This window comes from Saccoglossus kowalevskii, chromosome 16, assembly GCF_978046115.1.
Source record: "Saccoglossus kowalevskii chromosome 16, keSacKowa6.1, whole genome shotgun sequence".
Classification (NCBI taxonomy): domain Eukaryota; kingdom Metazoa; phylum Hemichordata; class Enteropneusta; family Harrimaniidae; genus Saccoglossus; species Saccoglossus kowalevskii.
The window spans coordinates 4,992,331-5,013,929 of NC_140656.1; the positions used below are offsets into that span (position 1 = coordinate 4,992,331).

General features: G+C 35.1%; 2 protein-coding genes across 2 annotated transcripts; both read right to left on the bottom strand.

Annotated features, from left to right (window-relative positions):
- Nucleotides 1–505: 505 nt before the first annotated feature.
- LOC146733612 (uncharacterized) lies at nucleotides 506–3,999 on the bottom strand. The gene is made up of 7 exons (XM_085491479.1): nucleotides 3,900–3,999; nucleotides 2,878–2,926; nucleotides 2,592–2,682; nucleotides 1,992–2,177; nucleotides 1,602–1,737; nucleotides 1,012–1,129; nucleotides 506–623 (listed from the first exon to the last, which is right to left on the bottom strand). The coding sequence occupies exons 1-7, from the start codon at nucleotides 3,997–3,999 to the stop codon at nucleotides 506–508; spliced, it is 798 nt and encodes a 265-aa protein (XP_085347605.1).
- Nucleotides 4,000–13,433: 9,434 nt separating this feature from the next.
- LOC100371243 (neuferricin-like) lies at nucleotides 13,434–21,469 on the bottom strand. The gene is made up of 4 exons (XM_002731184.4): nucleotides 20,887–21,469; nucleotides 17,268–17,408; nucleotides 15,793–15,979; nucleotides 13,434–14,530 (listed from the first exon to the last, which is right to left on the bottom strand). Exons 1-4 carry the CDS (start codon nucleotides 21,194–21,196, stop codon nucleotides 14,317–14,319), a joined length of 852 nt encoding a protein of 283 aa, XP_002731230.1. The 5' UTR covers nucleotides 21,197–21,469; the 3' UTR covers nucleotides 13,434–14,316.
- Nucleotides 21,470–21,599: the final 130 nt, after the last annotated feature.

Here is a 21,599-nt window from a genome sequence, read left to right on the forward strand (position 1 = left end):
ACAGCATTTGATATTATCTCCCACTTTCGTCTACCAGATTGATAAATATATAATGAGCTACTTTATAGTAGTATTTCTCATTATTTTGAATTTTCCCAGAATATATGAATATTCTGACCGTTGCTATTATGTCTAAACACCGTCCATCAACACCTGTGTTGAGGGACGGTGGTCTGAAGTACTTAGTCTGAGCTCAGACCACTAAAGTGGTCTGAGGTATGGACCATACGAGGCTAATGCAAATGAACATCCGGGTTCTACCTTGGTGGGTTTGGATTACACGTCTCGCCGCCCATGAGAGTATACAATGTCTCCTCTTCTAAATATGGATATTCGGTTTGTGTTTCATCGATGTACGTGCCGTAGTCCGTGTCACTAGCCAAAAAACAGTCATTGTGATGTCCTGAAAATAAAGAAACAAACCCGATCACCGGTATCATTCGTTTTACTAAGTATTGACGAACTATCACAACAGCGATGTGTTTAAACTCGGACAGTCTGAGTTTTAAATACCTATTCTCGACACATTTGATCCAGTGTGAGCTTCATTCTTTGTGAGAGGAGAACCAATGGTCCGACCAGTAATTACAATCTTTTGATTTGGTGTTCGTAGTTGAATGATTCTGAAAGAGTAATAATGTGAAGTACCATATTTATCCACAAGATACTAAAATCAACAACACAATAACACTGGTCAAAATTGCGAAATTATTTTAATAAAATTTTTATATAAAAAATATAATGTCACGTAGTTAGGAGGTCATCCTGTATGATGATCCACATGTCTAAGAATGAAACACTAGTCTCAGATATTCCATTTGTAAACTGAAGTGTAGGGTGATAATTACAAACATATGGCATTACATTGAAGTTATTGTTTGCAAATATATATTTAGACACCATGGCCTATTGACGTACCCCCGGGGGTGATAAGATAAATGGTAACGAATAAATTATAAAACAGTAATATTGCCACGGCTAGCTGGCCAGTCTACGTCTACGTGTACTTACCTTGTGGTGGGCAGCGCCTGTAGCAATGATTCTACCACCTTTCGTCTGTCATCCCATTGCTGCTTGGTTGGAGCGCCATTGTCCGGGTCACCGAAATGTGTTGTATAGTACCACTCACCTAAATAAAATCGCTTTACATGAATATGACTGAAATGGACGGGGTAGGGGACAAAACAAAACTCCGGTTTAGACAGGAATGGCGGTCTATTAATCTGCAAAATACGGTAAAAGTGGGGTTACAGTGCTCATTTTCATGAAAAGTGCTGTTTGTACAATGTTACATAAATATCATATTGACGACGTAGACCATCTTCAAAGAAGGATTAATAGGGGAACACGTTTAGATAGTTTGGAGTAACTTCATTTTGATTACGTACTATGCCGTAAAAAAATAAAAAATATCTCCGCAAATTCTATCTTATAAGATATCTAATCTTTGCTCATGACGCCCTGAAAATATTTGAATTGTATACATTTTGGTTTGTGTTGACCAAAGTACTCAAAGTCGCTGTGAAGCGAACGAATTTGCTCAATCATGAACTAAAGATCGGGGCAGCAAAATGTTACTGTGTCCAAAAGTGTAATCATACCCCATATTCCTATGAAACCAGTCTGGACCGCGGCGATGACGTCACTATTATCTTTCAGAACTGGTGATAATTGTTGAATTTGGTTCAAAATGGTTGGTTTATCGGCATCCCCGTATGGAGCTGACTGTCCATTCGTCTGCGTGAAAACAAAACGCGCATTTAATACGAAATGTACTATTCGGTAGAAGATGGTGGGATCGCCATGAAAGCACCAAAGTCAGAATAGCTGAGAGTATGATTAGTATTGTATTATACGAACACATTATGGCAACATATAACACACTATGTGATTTGTGCTCGGTATTTCATTACGGGACCGAACCAAAACAACATTATTTGTTATTTTTCACTTGGTTGGAACTGCATGCTGCATAACGTTGTTAGACTTACATAATCGACGGTGTAGCAAAACCGTATTATCGCCTTAAACCCGGCAGTTCTCAGTGCAGTGAAATCAGCGCTGATCTGCGCTAAGAATGATTCACTTAACTCCGCTGAAACGAAATTGTCTAAAACATAAAGACGCAGCACTAAGTCGATACCATTATTGCTTCGAACACTTTTCAGTTCAGAAACCTATAAAATAAAAAAAATAAAAAATTAATGCAAAAAAGAGAGGCGAGATGCGAGGTTCAGGATGAACTTTTGTGAATGCAAATAACACATCACGTGACGTTACAGTTTCCGTGTTCAATTCGGATTTTGACAAAACCATTCTTCGCATCCGAAAACGGTGGAGAAATCTTGTAATTACACCATCATTAGGAAACTATTGGTATACTGTAGAATACTTTATATGGAATTTATTTTCGCTGAAGGGGTGCTTCAGTGAAAAATAAAATCCAACGAATATTTTTTCCTATATTACACATTCAACTAATCAAAAATCGGTGAAAATAAATTTTACACAAAACATTCAAAAAGCCTTTTTAGAAAATTAATTCCAGGTAAAATAAAGTATTTTACAGTACTATGTGTTTACAGACTTACACTCAGCTGATTGAAACTGCTGGTTGTCCCGGTTAACTGGACGTAATAGCCTCGTTCTGGATTTATCAAATCAGCACTGGACTCTGTGTAACTGGAAAACACGGTAAACCGGTAAAATTCATAGTATCACACATATGTTCCAAGTTGGAATGTTGTTCATAGCGCCATCACCGGCAAACTTAGTAAAGACCAGACAAAACATTTCCGTGTGATGTTGGTATGTTGCACTACACAACAACACTAGTGGAACAGGGAGAAGTGAACTGTTACGGAGTGTATTGGTTACCTGATCGTGACTCCAGACGCCGTGCATTCACTGGGACAATTGCTCACAGCTGTGAAAGAAAGTATCACATATAATTGGTTTCAACATGTATATGTAAAATAATTCTGATAGTCACTTTAATTACAAAAACACGCTAATCCAACCAACAACGCTACTTGCAATGCATTTTTATATGTATATAATAAGCAAGTTAATGTAGGAGATTCACGGAAATACTGGAATTATCGAGTAGAATACCCAGCCAACCAGAACCCTCCGTCTTACTGAAATCATGTCATGTTCCAAGGCGTTTAATAAAGTGTAATTATCCAGATATAAACGCTTAAGACTTTTGTATCGGTCATGTAACTGTTTTGACTTTGACAAAATACTCCAAGTTTAGCTTCGTTAAAAAGAAAGGACCATAGCTGGGTTCGAATTTAGAAACTCATACAGGAAGCTTTTTTGAGCGCACACAACGGTCGACCTGACCCTAGACAAATAGTAATTAACGCTCATCATTCAGTTATCTTAAAATCAATGGAAATCATTCACGGGACAGCATAATGTCGTTACTGTTGGGTTTCAATATTAATTAATATTTACAATTTGTATTTGTCTGAGATAGTTCTTCGGCAGTTCTTCAGTTAAACTGAAATGCAGGATGATAATTTCAAATATACGAGTATGCCATGACATTGTTCCACTATAGTGTCAGGCATGCCACGTGCGGATTTAGGGAGAGGCGCCCCTCCTTCAGCCCGCAGAAAAATTACAAATCAGTTGACAAGCCCAGCCCACCGGAGGTCTACTTTGGCGACGTCAATAGGAGCGCGCCCTCTACCGAATTTCTGGATCCGCCAGTGCGAGCTAAAGAATGCTGATGAAACAGAAAGTTGAATATATTTGACTGTATTCATGAGAAAAAAAAAATCTTTTTCTGTCAAGCTGGTTGTCATGTCATATAGATAATATCGAATTCTAAAATAAATGTTTTTTCGTGAGTTTTTGGCTTGTTTGAATGTAAGTTTATCTAGACTTACATGTCCTGACAGATAAAAAAAACACTATACACACTACCACATTGTCAAGAATGGCGTAAACATAAAACTTTGTTGAAAAGGCGGTTGTTAGGACGTGCATGCCGGCACAAGGCACCGACTATGGCAACGAGCGACCAATTATAGCTTCTTTGAAAGGGTGCCACAAAACATAATACTAGTATACAGTCTGAAGATTTATGGTCTTACACAATAGACTGTACAACAAAACATCTGTGGAACAGGTAGGTGATTGTCTCAAATGTTCCCAAGAATTGGAATACAACCCAAGACCGTGCACTCTACAATGAATTCTATGTAGCGGCTACGATATATTAGATAGAACATTCACGTAACATGATAGCTAGTACCATGTTTAGAAGAGTAGATATTTAATATCGGTATCTGCTTGCGAAATAACAACCTTTATTTGTGTTCCATGTTGTTATACGCAAACATAATGATTACAAGAAACAGTAGCAAAAAGAAACATTGATCTGCGACTCAGAAATTGTATAAAAGTTACTAAGCAATTTACTTTTACAATCTATCACCTGAAAGCTTAGATATTGGCATGGGCTAGCTCCATGATATAGGTGAATACCGCAGTGCATATACCAATGTTTGTCTAATGGCCTATTGAAACACTGTTGTATTTTTCTAAAAAAAAAATTCTCAGTCACGCGAATAGCCTGTGAATTGCACACGGTGTTCGTAGCGCTATATGCTAGACGATCGTGTTTTGGTTTTCTTCATCTACTTTGTAGTCTAGATATGACCAAGTAACTACAGACATGCTACCACCAATCTGTTGTAACTCAATAAGAGATAGCGAAGCGTGCCCATATCAAGCCTTGATGACGTACAATCACTTTCACAAATTAAGGGGTCAAACAATGGAAATAATGAGGTGGCTTGGAAAAGTCTGACCAGTGTATATTTTTCGCGGTGTCCTGCACATTTAGTAGTTCTTGAATGTGTCAAAACTTTTCCAGCAACACTTGGCATGTTTTTGTTTTTTTTTTGGTATCTAGCTTACATCTTTAACAACCTGTTAAAATTATTAAGACCATCCCTGGATTTTCAAATGTCAGTTATGCGTGAAGTAGCCCCGGGAACTAGTTACCGCTTACTTGCAGAGTTACATACTTTCATACAGTGTTAGTACAGTATACACTCTAGACAAGTGTCTTTGTTGTCTAAACCGAGCGGGTACATTTCCGAAACAAACATATACATGTTACTGATATTAACACGCGCCACATCACGCGTGACTATAGTACATTTGTACATTAAACATTTACGGGTCACTGTCTTATCAGTTGAGCCTACTTACATGATCTACAGTAGACGGAAATCATAAGGAATAAACTCAGTGAAGCCTTGTTTGAAAACATGGCGTATTATAAGACAGGCACAGCTACGGACAGGAACGTTGCGTTTACAGTGATAGGATGTAGGTATGTGGTAGATGTCGCACCTAGGACACACTAGTTATAGCGCCCCCTATTGTTTAAGAATTAGTGATAGCATTTGAAACTCACCACCGGCCAAAGGCGTTCGTTTTTATGCGCTCCTATGGAACCTGTGTTTATTTAACATAATAATTACCACGCCGTATATTCAAAGTTATTTACTTGTTTCATCCGAAAGTGGTTCCTTTGCAGCGGTTTTCCACAAGTCACAAAGCTTACTGTCTTATAGTTGTCAAATAAATATTTTGAAATGTAACGAAAAAAAGTGAACAATCTTGGTACGTAGCCAAAATAAACATTAAAATTATGAATCATTATCTTTATTTAACATAATTTCTTTAACATCATGGTTTGTATTACTACTATATCTTTCTGTGCGTTTTTGGTATTCCAGTGACTCAGGACTATCTGCCGAACGGAATATATATCTCGATTGTGATATAAGCATATCCAGATCGAGATACTGTTTTGTATTCCCGATCGAGATACTGTTTTGTATTCCCAATTGAGATATTGTTTTGTATTCCCGATTGAGATACTGTTTTGTATTCCCGATCGAGATACTGTTTTGTATTCCCGATAGAGATACTGTTTTGTATTCCCGATTGAGATATTGTTTTGTATTCCCGATCGAGATACTGTTTTGTATTCCCGATCGAGATACTGTTTTGTATTCCCGATTGAGATATTGTTTTGTATTCCCGATCGAGATACTGTTTTGTATTCCCGATCGAGATACTGTTTTGTATTCCCGATCGAGATACTGTTTTGTATTCCCGATTGAGATATTGATTTGTATTCCCGATCGAGATATTGTTTTGTATTTCCGATCGAGATATTGTTTTGTATTCCCGATTGAGATATTGTTTTGTATTCCAGATCGAGATACTATTTTGTATTCCCGATTGAGATATTGTTTTGTATTCCCGATCGAGATACTGTTTTGTATTCCCGATTGAGATACTGTTTTGTATTCCCGATTGAGATATTGTTTTGTATTCCCGATCGAGATACTGTTTTGTATTCCTGATTGAGATATTGTTTTGTATTCCCGATTGAGATACTGTTTTGTATTCCCGATTGAGATACTGTTTTGTATTCCCGATTGAGATACTGTTTTGTATTCCCGATCGAGATACTGTTTTGTATTCCCGATCGAGATACTGTTTTGTATTCCCGATCGAGATACTGTTTTGTATTCCCGATTGAGATATTGTTTTGTATTCCTGATCGAGATACTGTTTTGTATTCCCGATTGAGATATTGTTTTGTATTCCCGATCGAGATACTGTTTTGTATTCCCGATTGAGATATTGTTTTGTATTCCCGATCGAGATACTGTTTTGTATTCCCGATCGAGATACTGTTTTGTATTCCCGATCGAGATACTGTTTTGTATTCCCGATTGAGATATTGATTTGTATTCCCGATCGAGATATTGTTTTGTATTTCCGATCGAGATATTGTTTTGTATTCCCGATTGAGATATTGTTTTGTATTCCCGATTGAGATATTGTTTTGTATTCCCGATCGAGATACTGTTTTGTATTCCCGATCGAGATACTGTTTTGTATTCCCGATTGAGATATTGTTTTGTATTCCCGATCGAGATATTGTTTTGTATTTCCGATCGAGATATTGTTTTGTATTCCCGATCGAGATATTGTTTTGTATTCCAGATCGAGATACTGTTTTGTATTCCCGATTGAGATATTGTTTTGTATTCCCGATCGAGATACTGTTTTGTATTCCCGATCGAGATACTGTTTTGTATTCCCGATTGAGATATTGTTTTGTATTCCCGATTGAGATATTGTTTTGTATTTCCGATCGAGATATTGTTTTGTATTCCCGATTGAGATATTGTTTTGTATTCCCGATCGAGATATTGTTTTGTATTCCCGATCGAGATATTGTTTTGTATTCCCGATTGAGATATTGTTTTGTATTCCCGATCGAGATACTGTTTTGTATTCCCGATTGAGATATTGTTTTGTAATCCCGATTTAGATATTGTTTTGTAATCCCGATTGAGATATTGTTTTGTAATCCCGATTGAGATATTGTTTTGTATTCCCGATTGAGATATTGTTTTTTATTCCCGATTGAGATATTGTTTTGTAATCCCGATTGAGATATTGTTTTGTAATCCCGATTGAGATATTGTTTTGTAATCCCGATTGAGATATTGTTTTGTATTCCCGATTGAGATATTTTGCCTTAAATCGCGTTGGTACACTTTATTACAGCATACTAGTATTAAAACAGGTACGTATGTTTTCCTCTTCCAAAGGCAGGGGTCAAGGGGACAAACATATATTTTTTCTACCTGTTGTTAAAAGATAGTTTTTAAACACTCTGATGGCGTTTATACTAAGCTTATACCATTGCTCACTTGACACGACAACATGACATTGGGGATGGGAACACACTTCTTTGACACAGTGAACATATCAAGCAAAACCATTATTGTTTGATTGGAAAATGTAAATTGGTTTATTATCTAGAGTGTAAATATTTGACACATGCTTCATTTCATCCCATACATATTAAGTGAACGGCATCCGTTCAAGCAAACTCTTCTAATTGTATACGGTTTTCAATTTTATTGCACTGCTCATCGTCTTTGACACTGTGTTCAGTCTTATTCAGCAATTCGTTGTCTCCATCTACGGATGATTTGCACGTGTTTGATGTTTCCTTTGTGTTCGATTCTCCCGCCAACTCCTTTCGCATTTCTGTCAGTTCATTCAATGACTTTTCGATTCTATCCATCTGGTCTCGCCTCTCCTTTCTCTTTGCTTCAATGTCTTTAAGATCCTCTTCTCGCTTCTCGTATTGTTTCTGAAGCCGCTCGATTCGTGTTTCGATGTCGTCCATCGTCTTGGCTGCTATTGCAGTCCGCAGATCAATCCAGCCAAGTTGTCTTCTCAGTTTCGCCTCTGCCGGTGTGATGTGCTCTGGTACACGCATGGTGACACTTGTTCGTCTTTTATAGCAGTTTTCAGTAATTTCAAAAACGTTTTCTTTCGAAAAACTCAAAACACGCCTTGTTGTGTTGGAGAAACAAGCGAAGTGAAGTGTTCCATAACTCGAAGATGCGCGTCATATCGTCATGATAACCATGCATTGTTTATTGCCTCGTTCGCACGCATACATATAAAATAAATACAAATCACATTAGATAATGCGTGTATGACAAATAATGCATTAATATCAATTATATTTCAATTATCTGTCATGGAAAAAGTTATTAAAATGAGGTAAATGAGTTTTAAATCATTAAATAATACGAGTACATTTTTAACCCGCACGAGGATAGTTCGAACACATTGAATGAACCATAGCGTCCCGACGCGATGCGGATAAACGCGCACGCGCACAATGACGCTCCTTCGACGACCAAGGCGATAGGCAGTGACTACAAGATGTTATCATACGCATATACTGATGTTTTTACAGAATAAAGTATCGCGATCTGCGTGTCCGATAGACTAACACAATGCCGATGTGTGTTTTCTCATTAAAGAAGAGCTTCCTCTTTTTCGCGTATCTTGTTGTAACCATGAAGTTTTTTCGTCAGTATCCGTCCGACGAAAAAAAAGAAGTCGTCGCATATCTGAACAAATTGCCTGGATTCGAGTGCGGTAGCAACTTCACCATCTATCAAATAACAGACGGTAGCAAACTGGTCAAGGCATTGCTGAAGTCTGACTCCAGGGAAACGAAACTTGTGAGTTGTGAAATTTTGAATGGCGTAGACGCGTCCGCAAAAATAAATTGGCTAAGTATCCTGGTAAAGACAGGTTTCATGAAAAGTTCAAACTTACAGTTTGTGAACACAACGACTGAGATGCAAGAGTTGCTATCAGTGTGCCAGAAAGTCACATATTTGGAAGATTCTGAAGAAGAGGTCGCACAAACCTTGGTTTCAAATACTAGTATGTCTAACGAAGAACCCGGCATAGAACGCAAAGTAGAAGAGAAAGTGAGGTGAGTATTGTTTCGTTTAATTAATGTTCATCAATTTTATCCAAATGTTATTATTCAACAATATCACATATCACATTTTTGCCGGTAGTGATGTTGTTTAGTTTTATTTAATATGTACATTTATATCCGAATATCAGTACTCAGCCTATAGCTATTACATTTACGTTATCAAGACTACTGCAGTGTAAAGTATATAAATAGTTTCATGAAAGTCTCGAAGTTACATTCCAACTTTGCAAATGGAAAATATCACTCTCAGAACAAGCTAAAAACATAAAATATGATATATTGAAAGTAGATACCTGCGCATTTTATTTAGAGTATACTGGAGGGCCTTATTTCAATGGACAAACATATCTACACACAGGTAACTGACCTTCAAAGATAAACAAAGCCGCCTAACTCAGTGAGTGTTTAAATCTACAGTTAATTTTTCATTTAATACTCATTTACAATTTGAAAGTGTTTATGTTGGTACAGGGGATGGTACCTCTCAAATTTACAAAAAGGAAAGCAAATTTTTAAGCAATTAGTGATATTTCGTGAATAGGCTATATACCAAAAAAATTGACCAAAGTTTTAAAGCGAGAGGGTCGTCACTTGCACATGCGCAGGAATTGAGTCCCAAGCTATTGCCATCTGACGCATGCGCAGGTGACGACTCCCCCGCTTTAAGATGAACAGCAGAAAGCAGAATAAATATTTTCTTGCTAAGTGAGTTTATAATGATATGGTTGTTTTTCTTGTGTTATTGTGTGGTTCTATTTGTTCAATCATTTACAACTTATGAGTACAATAGAATACTGTGCACTTGCTTGTAACAGTGTTCAAACCTTTGAGTCTGAAACGAGAACTTCACAGTTGGGCTAAGAAGTTTTAAAATCATGCTGGCCTAGCTGCAAGCCTACAAGCCTTGGGTTTTTGCAATCTGATTAAAATCCGATGTAGTGTACGGCCTTTAATTATTTTGGCTATAAACTTATTTTAATTTTATTTGTTATTACTTTTGTTATTACTGCTGTTTTATTTTATTTTATTATTTTACTTTGATTTTTGTGTATGTAGGACAGAATTAAAAAAATCACAAAATCAAAATCAAAGTAAAATAATAAAATAAAATTAAAGTTTAATTAAGTTTATAGCCAAAATAATTCAAGCCCGTACACTACATCAGATTTTAATCAGATTGGAGTTTTTGATGACTGTAAAAATAATCAAATCTAAAACCATTCAATATGACAAACATTGATGGTGATAAATTTTTCTGTGGGTCATGAAACCACACCTTACCTCAGTGTGCAGCATTCAAGCAGGGCCAACAGCTCGTAGGCCCTCTAAGCCATCAATCTCTTGACATTAATGGTATTAATGGTTTCAAATCACCTTCTTTCATACAATAACTTTAGAGTTTATCTTTGATCAGAACAACAAAATGAAAATTCATAAATTGCTCAAAAGTATGCATTTATTGTAACCAGATTTAAATGAATTTAGAAAAAAATCTTTTGTGGGAAAGTTAGTTTGCAATAGAATAACATTAATTTACATTGCAGAGTTAAGGAGTCCATTAATACGACACCTCAGGACAACTCACAAAACACAGCTAAGACTATACTTAATGGAATCTATCCAGGTACACTGTGGTGTGGAGTTGATAATATAGCAGGTGATATTTACAGTAAACTAGGTAAGTATGCTATATAGCGCCACCACATGGCAACAAAGTATAACTCATTTGTTAAAGCGGGAGGGTCGTCACCTGTGCACGCGAGCGGGAATTGAGTTCCAAGTGATGATAACAACTCATGCTAATAACGCAAAGGCTCATGGGTTGATGCTTGTTTGTAAACAATGACACGCTATGGCCATCTGACGCATGCGCAGGTGACGACTACCCCACTTTAAGTGTTTTATACTTACATACTGTTAGTCTAAAATCACTAAGAAGACTTTTAACTGACAGTAACTAATTACTACTCAACCCACCATGGTGATTCTTTATTTAGGAACCAAGCCCAACCATTTGTTTCATTAGCACCTCATTTGCATAACCTTTTAACAACCAATTCCACCTGGGGACAATTTGAAATGTTACATAGTAAAGTCTAACTTACATTACCACAATTTGATATATAAAGTATCAACAGGTTATTTTCTGTTCAATGCGATATCTTGAGTAATGCATCAAAGACGCTGATCAAACATCTGCAGCAAAAATCAAATGATTTGATTTTGAAATTGAATTTCTCTCTCGAGTTTTTGATACTCTCTATACTGAACGGTGACAAAGTAAGTATAACTGAGCATAGTAAAATAAATGACAAATTGTCAGACAAATTACAGAGTTGTTTGGAAAGTTTTGATTGGTTCAGGGTAGTGATTCAATCTGATTAAAATAAGATCCTAGTTTGGGCTTTTTTTTCAAATTTGTGTTTAATTATTTATTTTTATTATACATTTTTTTTTATTTTATTTTATTTTATTTTATTAATTTTTTGCTGGCAGTTTGTTAAGAATTTTGGTAATGTCGAAAGCCAACATATCATATCACAAGTATGTAACAAAAAACATAAAAAACAAACAAAATAATTAAAAAAATAGTGAAAGTAAAATAAATATATAAAATAAAATACACATCGTACAATACATAAGATTTTAATGAGATTGGGTAATGATTGATAATCCTATACCAGGTGTTAGGGTCAAGGTCAGGCGATATGAGCTAAGGATTACCAATGTTTCAAGCCATTGCAGATGAGCCCAAATTCCTCTCAGTATCAAGACCAGTTATTATTTCTGAACTTGGATTGCAATATCACCATGGAAATTTAAGATACAAACACAACAGGTTTCGATTTCCATGGACCTATAATTGCAATGTGCATGTAGGAAAGAGTAGTATGCAAATAAACTTTTTAAATATGGTCGTATCACATGGTTATAACTGACCAATCATGGCTGGTTCTATCTTCCAGGAACAGAATGGGAAGCAGATGAATGTTGCAGAGCACATGATCACTGTCGTCCAAGTATAAAACCATTTGAATATCGCTACTACATGACAAACCCATTGCTATGGAGAATGTCCCACTGTTCCTGTGACAGGAAATTTTATAACTGTCTGAAACGATCGAATACAGCAACCGCAAATGAAGTAGGGAGACTCTTCTTTAATGGACTAAAAATGAAATGTTTTGATTTTGATTTCAAAGAAACTTGTATACTATCAGTTTTTGGTATCTGTTTAGATCATGAGTACATGTGCTCTGCATTTGTAAAAACAATAAAGCCATATTAAAACTTGTCAATAATTTCTGTGTCTAAATAAATAAAACATAGCAAAACTATCCAAGCCTTGCTACATGGAAGTCTGATTTGTGAGGTGAGCTGTTTTACATGTACAATACATCATCCTGTAAAACATATATCTTGGCCAATGCATTTCATAAAACAATCATGGACAACAAACAGTTGTTTTAGCCAGGCTGGAAAATACTGTATAATGTTTTTCATATCCAATAACCAAGTAGTTTAGTCACTTTGCAAACAGGAATTACCTTCACTAACACAAGGCATACCACTACATGGTAACCACTGTACCTTGCATATTTTTCCATTACAGAAAACAATTAAAAAAATGACCATTACATGCACTAGATAAGGTTTCACATACAACCATAAACTTTAGAAATATCTATGGTGCATCTATGATGTATCAGTATGTGATTGGCCCAGTCAATTTCATGTATAAGAGTTAAGTATATTTTACATCCAAAAAAACCAAACAAAATTAATTTTTAATTTACCTTTTTCTGTGTGTGATGACTTATGTACTATGACAAATTCATTGTTTGTCATTTGTCTTACCTCGTGACGATGAAGAGAATATTTATTGAAGACAAATCTGAATTGAATTTGTCATTGGTTAGCAGATTTTATTGCACAGAACTGTTTTTTTTTTAAAGTAAGTTGGTTGCTTGGGTGGGTATGTCAATGGGGAGTGGGGATTGGGGGGTGTGTGTGGGGAGGGTGTACATGTATTTGCTGTGTACCAAATATAACATGTGACTTTCTCATTTGATAATTTCATTTATTGTAATAAAGATGAGAGATAAGAAAGACTGCATAGTTCATAAAGTTAAGAAAATTTGCATAGAGTTATTTTGAACCAGAAATATATAAATTATGTATTATAAAATACTTTGACTTTAATTAAGACCTGATGTTATTGTTGACCATAAACTACAAATACCACATAACATTATATATCAAATATGGTCTTCAAACTTGGACTACTTGATAATATTCTACTAAATAAGCAACAAGTTCTTGGTTTACAATTTTTCAACATAGGTGCTGCAATAGGTGATTTTCGGTTCAACTGCGAGATCTTGCGTATTGCATGAAAAACAAGGACCGAACATCTGCCGCAAAAATCGAACGATTTTATTGTGAGACGAAAAGCTGATCTTTGACAGGAGAATATTGCGTTTAGATACCCTTATTTCATCAAAATTGACCATCTTCAAATGTGTACAGCACATTATTATGCGTGGAAATATCTACCTTTGTTTGTCCTGTTTTGACATTAGATTTCACACATAACGCAGGATCTCGCAGTGATCGGATAATTATCTAATGTGACTTGTGTTAAATATGGTTTTATTTTTATAATCTACTTCAATTTTCAGACAGACATAATTTAGGTTTGTTAGACACAAATAAATAGAAATCAAACAGGACTACTTTGCAGGAGCAGAAGGATATTGATACTATACTAGTGATAGGGTTAAATCTACACTATGCACAGTATAGTATACTTATATAGTATAGTATAGCCCACAAATTGTGTTTTGTGGAAGTCTTTTCGTGTGATAATTTTATCTAAAAACATCTCATTGATGCATAGAAACATTGTAAGGATGTACTTGAATGACTAGATAAAACTAAGATCATAGAAGCAATGCACATGATACAGAGGTTGGTTCGCAATCTTCATATTCTCGGATATTGGGGTTATCTAAATCTCCTCTGTTTGCATGGTCTTTAGCATCTGGTTGGTCTGATGGTGGACCTGTTGTTCTTATACAAGCACAGCGGGATTGGGTGGAGCCAGGTTTAAAGAACTTTCTCGGAACACCAACCCAATCTCTTGCAATGCCACCACTGTAGATAAAAAGAAAACGTAATTTGTCAAATAACTTTAAAGCAAGGATTTTATACACTCAAGTATGACAAAGCAAATGTCATCGTCTGATTCATAAGGTTTTGCTGACGACCTTCCATGGCTGCGAACCAGTGCATGATTGAGTTAGAAAAAGTTGTATTTGACTTCAGTTAAATTGAATGATTTGATTGGGCATGCCAAGGAGCTGATTCCATCAATCAGTGTTCTTGTAACAAAAACTCAAATCAATTTTAAATTTAAACCAATAGACTTTGACTAATATCACATCATAGCTTAAATTACAAAAACAAGCGATATTTAATTTCCCATGCGTCACAACGCTTGTCTTCATGGAAATGCACCAGAGCACGCACCACTGTGATTTTGTCAACAGTGAATATAGGTTTATAGTAGGAATTCAGCTAAGATATAATGGTGAGGCAATGGCCAAATAAATAAGCCTTGGCTGATCAAGATGAGCAAATGCATAATTTCAGAAGTTTAACTTCAACTGCAAAGTGCTTGAAACGAATTATTGTCTTGTTTTCAGTCATAGCTCCTTTCTTTTGCAGACAAGACATACCAAAGATGTGACGTCATCATTTACATTATAACAAAAAACAATATTACAATAATGACAGACGATTTTAACAGTCTAGAAACTACTCTCTTTGCTAAATCTTATGTGAGTAATCAATGACCCATATGATAATGGTATGATTCATACAGCTGAACGAATAGTTGATTTGCTGACTGTTTTGCAATGTACATTTACAAAACATTATGGTGCCTGGCAACTGAAATTTTCACGGTACACAAGTTGATTTTAAGATGACAATGACTGACGAATCAGATTGCTCCCTTATTTATAGCACCATACTTGGGTACTTTCTTTTGTAACACTGGACTGGAAGTTCTGCAGTGTGTGACAAAAATAGAACTGAACTAACTTCCATAACTGAACACAAAATGCACAGCACAGAGCAAAACATTTTTTTGTGTACTCAACGATCACGGGAAATCAGTCTGAACAGCTCCACTCTTTTGACTATTAAAGTTGACAGTGAAGCTCATAAACAAACTGGATATTGAAAATATATTCAATTTGAAAACAATTACTTATATATTAAATCTGAAAATAATCAGTTATTATGACCACAAGACAAAAACAACACCCTTCACTTACTTTATGGTGATTTACAGAAATATCAAATGCAGATACATTTCTACTAGTGAACTGATGCTTATACATGTACACTACCTTTTAGTTGAACACCATACTTTCCCTCCCTCATTCTGTCTCCATTCAGAATTGCAGGTGGGAAATTTCTCCTTTTCCGCTTTATCAACTTCTTTCAGTTTAATCCCTTCTGCTATCATATCTTCCACTTTGGCATGTTCAGGAGTTGGATTTCCATTCTCATCATAGTATCGACCGTTCAGTTTACCTGTCAAAAACAAAGCATACCTGTCATTTCTGTCAAAACCACTGCAAAGATAATTTTTTACAATAAATAGAAAAATAATAATATTTCCTTAGTAACATCTGAAAAACGGGAGGTACTAGTAAGCTACAAATACCAAAATAAGGCCTCTTGTTCCTGGGAAAATTGAAGAACAATCTATGTTTAACCTTTAAAAAATACATGCATTTTTTAATACAGGTTCGACATAAGCAAAATCTCTTATTCTACCGTATGTTGTACAAACAAAAAAATTATCCATACATTAACATTGCATTATACCATTATGCACACTGCCAGTATTCGTTATTGCAACACTATCACGCCAAAAAATCAATCAATTAATCAATCGCTAATCTAAGACCTTATTATACATTTAGCCTGACAAGATTGTGTGGTTGCACCCTCCGTGGTGCTCCAAACCCAACACATGACTGAGAGTAGTTTTTCCCTAATCCTGACGATTTTTTGTCTGTACCAATCAAATTGCAGGAACGTCAGGTAGTGACAGCCATCAAAGAGTAACCATTCACGGCAGAGTTCATTTGTTTGTTGACATAATGTGTGATAAGGTGCGGGCAAATTTCAGCCCAATGTTTATCATCTTGTAGAAAACAGTCTGTGATTTTTACAGACACTGCAAACACGACTTTGATTGATGGTGTTACCATAACCACCAAAATGAATATTCATCGAACTCATTGCAAGAAGACGTGAACTTTGTGAATTCGCTGTATTGATCTTTCCGACGAGACATACACTATTCTGTCAGGCATTAGTAGTGTTTGATGCCGTTCGGTCTGGCGAGGGCATCACTCACACCTACATGTCAGACTACTATACATCTAGCACCGAAAATTTGTTGTTCCGTAAAAAACATATCATCACTTTTTCAGGATATTGACGTCTTGACACATTCTAGGATATTGACGTCTTGACACATTCTAGGATATTGACGTCTTGACACATTCTAGGATATTGACGTCAGATTCAAACACTTTCCTTTGTTTACATTTGATGCAGAAGTGCACAAATGAAGTAGAAGCCTGTCAGTGCAAAACGTTTTTCGGGCTGTAATTTTTCATTAAATTCTTACTACAAGAAGGAAAAATATGTATACCGGTAATTATAAGGTTATGCCAACAATACCACAAAGCATGCACACTGCATGTCACATCGACCTTCGTTACGCGTCAGTTGCAGTATTTTCATACTAACCTCATAGCAATATGAGTAATGCATTGGCATTAAAAATAAAATCTTAAATACATACCTACAAACGTATACGTGTTTTCATAAAATTCAACCCACTTTTTCACTTCCATTGCTTGCTGTGGTGTGAAACCAGTCAGGTCATCAATCAAACCCTTTTCATTGAATTCACCAGTCACATAGGCCCTAGAAGCATCTTTTCCTATGAAAAAATAAGCATTAATATTAATATTACTCATGTGTAAACTGAAACAGCTATGAATCACTATATACATTTAGCCTGCATTCCTGTTTTTCCTGAAATATTGCACACTCTTTCACAGGCGAGACACAAAGACAGCAACCTAAGAAATGGGGAGTTTGTGATATTTCAAGATATTATAATTATTTTTGGGGGTTTGGTGTAATAAAATGATTTATTTTCACAATAAAAGAACTGTTATGCAAGCTGGCATTGCAATTACATTCTCATATACCCACTGCAATGCCAAGACAGACAGACTGACTGACTGACTGTAGAACCATTTATGCATCATTTTCAGATACATGTATATATGTATTAAGCCAATTTTGTTATATGGATCAACAACTCGTACAGTTTTGAACCATATTTGCTCCTTTGTAATCTGAAACTTAAATAAAATCATAATGACTTGATTCAGAATAAGTACTCATGAATTAGAAATAGAGAATGATAGACACACCCAACTCAACACACCTCTAGAAGACAGAATCTGTAAGCAATATTCACAGATCAAAATTGAAAATAAAGAATATCTCTTCATGGAAGTTTTTAGAAAGACAAAAGTTATTGAATAATGTCTACATTCCAAAAGAATTAAAATGTGATGTTCAGATATTTAAATATATTATGAGTTCAAGAGAAGACATAATAATAAGATAAACTGGTGAATACTTTGAAATCAGAAATAACAATAACTGACATTTTACTTCAGTTTTATATGTATTGTACTTTATTACTAACATTTCATTGCTGTCAACCAATGGAAACTATTTCTAAGGATGCAATAGATTCATTATTATTAATTATAATTATTATATTGTATACAGGCTTTCTTTATTACAATAACCTACTAACTGTGAGCAGGAAACAGACTGATTAAATAACGAGATTATCCCAAAAACTTTATCATGAAAAATAAATTTGTGTCTCGATGAAACTTGGCTTAGACATTTTATCTATGGCACATATTTGCATTGAAAATTAAAAATTTTAAAATCGACTTTTAAATATGTGTTTATTTCAAACAATTACTTTGCATTGCAGATCTTTTCTTTTTTTCAGAATTCTTCGGAAGCAGTATTGCAATAGTGCTTGCAAAACTGTTGTATGCTGCAATGTCAACATTTGATTTTTTCTTTTGACGAGAAAACAAGAGAAGAAATACAGGATGAAAAATAAGAGGTTGTTTCTTCATTGCTGTATTGACTTGTGCCTTTCAGAAATTATAATCCATTCGTGCAATGGGATATTAGTATAATGAATACAGGGACACTAAATGGCTGAATACATATAAAGATATGTATGCTAGTCACATGGACAAATATTTACTTTGTATATGTACATCAGAAATGCTGGTAGATGAGAATTATGTTTTATAATTATATACATGGTGTTAAATTGGATGAAATTTGTATAAATGGATTGTTTTTTGCTGATGATGTGGTGCTTATTGCACCAAATGAGGTCCAACTAAAATCCATGTTAAATGTCACAAACCATTTCTGCAGGCTATGGAAGATGACAATTAATGAGGAAAAGTCAAATGTGTTGATCATTAACAAGAAAGTTAACAAAAACAAAGACTGGCAGATTGGGAACTCAAAGATAAAAGAAGCTTCTGAGTATAAATATTTGGGTTATTGGATTACACATAACTTGTGAGATCATACACAATGTACAAAAACGTCTGAAATACTGTGGAATACTTTATTTTCGCTGGAATTAATTTTCGCTGAAAAGGCTTTTTGGGCATTCTTTATGGAATTTATTTTCACTGATTTTTGATGAGTTGAATGTGAAATATAGGAAATAAAGTATATTCGCTGGATTTTATTTTCACGGAATCATCCCTTCAGCGAAAATAGCGAAAATAAATTCCAAGCGAAAATAAAGTTTTCTACAGTATTTAACAAGTTATTCCCCATTATGAAATCAATTCTTGGTAACCATGGCAATGTAAATAGAGTAGATTATGGTATGTCCCTGTGGAACCACATTATTAGACCTGCCTTAGAGTATGCCTGTGAGTTACTAATATTTAGTTCATAAGATATGGAAAATTAGAAAGAATGCAACGTACAGTGGGAAAGTTTATTTTAGGAGCATGTCGATACACAGCAAACGAAGCCGTTCTAGGGGACCTGGGGTGGATAACTATGAAAAGTAGAGTCAGTTTATTAAAACTGAATTATTACAAGAGGTTGCGTTTAATGGAATCAACAAGATGGTCAAAAGTTATTTTTAATAAACTAACTGCAGTTAAAGAGAATAATCTGATTAAGACCTGGCCATGGCTAAATAACATTGAAGATATAGAAAGAAATATAAAGATAAACAAAAGTCAATTCACTAACCTGTCTGAAAGAAATTTTAAAAATTTGATTGTAAAAAGTGACGAGATTCAATGAAAACAAAAAATGGCAGAGAAATCAAGTCTCATTCATTATAGAAAATTTAAAACAAATTATTGTGAGAAATATTTAAATTCTTTATCTAACTTCAAGGGCACCCAATTAAAATTCAAGGCAAGATCCTGCACTCTTGGCTTGGCATATGAGAAAACTTGGATAATAATGATTGTATCTGTCCATGTTGCAAAAAGGAACCTGAAACACTAGAGCATTTCATATTACATTGTGAATGTTTCTCAGCACAGAGAAAAACCCTAATGGAAGGGATTGAAATGCTCCTATGTAACAAAAATGAAATAAATTTACATAAAGACTTCATAGCAAACAAAGAAGTGCTATGTTTAATCCTGGGTGACAGTACAAGGCAGTATAATTCAGTCCTGTGTGATGAAATTGATACTTTTACAAACAATTTCTTAGTTGATGCCATGGAGAGTAGAAAGAAGTATACAGATAATATTTAATATTTTTCCAGTGTACTTCTTATATTTTAGTTTGCAAATTTTTTTTGCTACTTTTAGATGTTTTTGTTGTTGTTATATTTTGTTATCTTAGTTCATGTGACTTTAATAGTTTCTTTTTTTTTGTCTATCAAAAGTTTTTTCATTAGTCTTTGAGAGAAATGTATTTTTATTTGGTGCAGCTCCTAATTTACATAAGTGAGCCCCTGTTACAAAAGGGAAGCAATAAATAAATAAATAAATACATGTAGGTGAAATATGTAGTGAGATCTGTATTTTGTTTATTGAAGATATCCACAAAAAGATGTGATAATCTAGATAATTATCAACACTGTGCAATATGCTCTACATATTGTTTAAAGTCGTTGGAATAATGACAATAAACTTGAACCTTCGGATTAAAAAAAGTCACCACCATTAATTAATGTTAGTATGTTTTCGAATATATCTTTGGATTATCTTTTAGTGAAATATCACACATACAGCGAGACACACCAAAAAATAACTTTCCGAAGCTATAGTAGATTAATTAATGTTCCGAAAATTAATTAAAGACAGAAATACCTGAAAAAAATTCATAACCACCTCCTGGTCCATAGTGTTTGGCACCTTTAGATACGTCATATATTTTCCCATATACTGCTAGATATAAACCATCGCCGTCAGGTGAACCATCGTAGCGTTTCAACTCGTCATATGTCATTATCTTTACAGTGTCTACTCCATTAATCGCGAAACCGAAAGTCTTTTTTAGAATGTCCCTGGCGGTTACCAAGCATGTTTCGTAAGCCGCGGGGTTTTTCGAAAAGTATACACCGCCGATAATAGCAGCTGTGGCGATCAATAGGGAAAATACCAAGATCTTGTGAGCCATTGTGTTTTGATGAACCGGGTTCGTTACCGTGGATGCGTTCGCTTATCCACCGCGTATGTTTACAAACAAGTGACGCAATTATTCAAATCACGACGTGTTAGACGATGTTCTTGGCGATTCCTTCCGTAGTATACCACTTAGGTGGCCAGACTTGTCGTCAACAGTTGCACTCAAGCCTCTGATCGCCAGCTAGCCTAATAAATTCACAATCGTTTCGGTTAAAATATGAAAATTAAAGAAAACGTTTCCCCACATTTGTTAATGGAGGCTGACATTTTGAAATGAAAACGAGGTCACTATATCGCAAAACGTTCTGTAATGACGCAAAAAAATCGAAGTAGCGTTCTACAGTCGATATTTTTAGTACAAATAAGTTAAACAATTGTTAAATATGATTTTTAAA

What these genes read in the sequence shown, in the direction of transcription:
- LOC146733612 (XM_085491479.1), bottom strand. Translation starts at nt 3,999, where the DNA reads ATGCACGTCCTAACAACCGCCTTTTCAACAAAGTTTTATGTTTACGCC. An exon ending in TTTTTTATCTGTCAGGACAT is followed by an intron (nt 2,927 to 3,899) that starts GTAAGTCTAGAT and finishes TTTCTTTCACAG; the next exon opens with CTGTGAGCAATTGTCCCAGT. An exon ending in GCGTCTGGAGTCACGATCAG is followed by an intron (nt 2,683 to 2,877) that starts GTAACCAATACA and finishes CGTGTTTTCCAG; the next exon opens with TTACACAGAGTCCAGTGCTG.
- LOC100371243 (XM_002731184.4), bottom strand. Translation starts at nt 21,196, where the DNA reads ATGGCTCACAAGATCTTGGTATTTTCCCTATTGATCGCCACAGCTGCT. An exon ending in TGGTTATGAATTTTTTTCAG is followed by an intron (nt 17,409 to 20,886) that starts GTATTTCTGTCT and finishes ATTTTTTCATAG; the next exon opens with GAAAAGATGCTTCTAGGGCC. An exon ending in AAACACGTATACGTTTGTAG is followed by an intron (nt 15,980 to 17,267) that starts GTATGTATTTAA and finishes TGTTTTTGACAG; the next exon opens with GTAAACTGAACGGTCGATAC.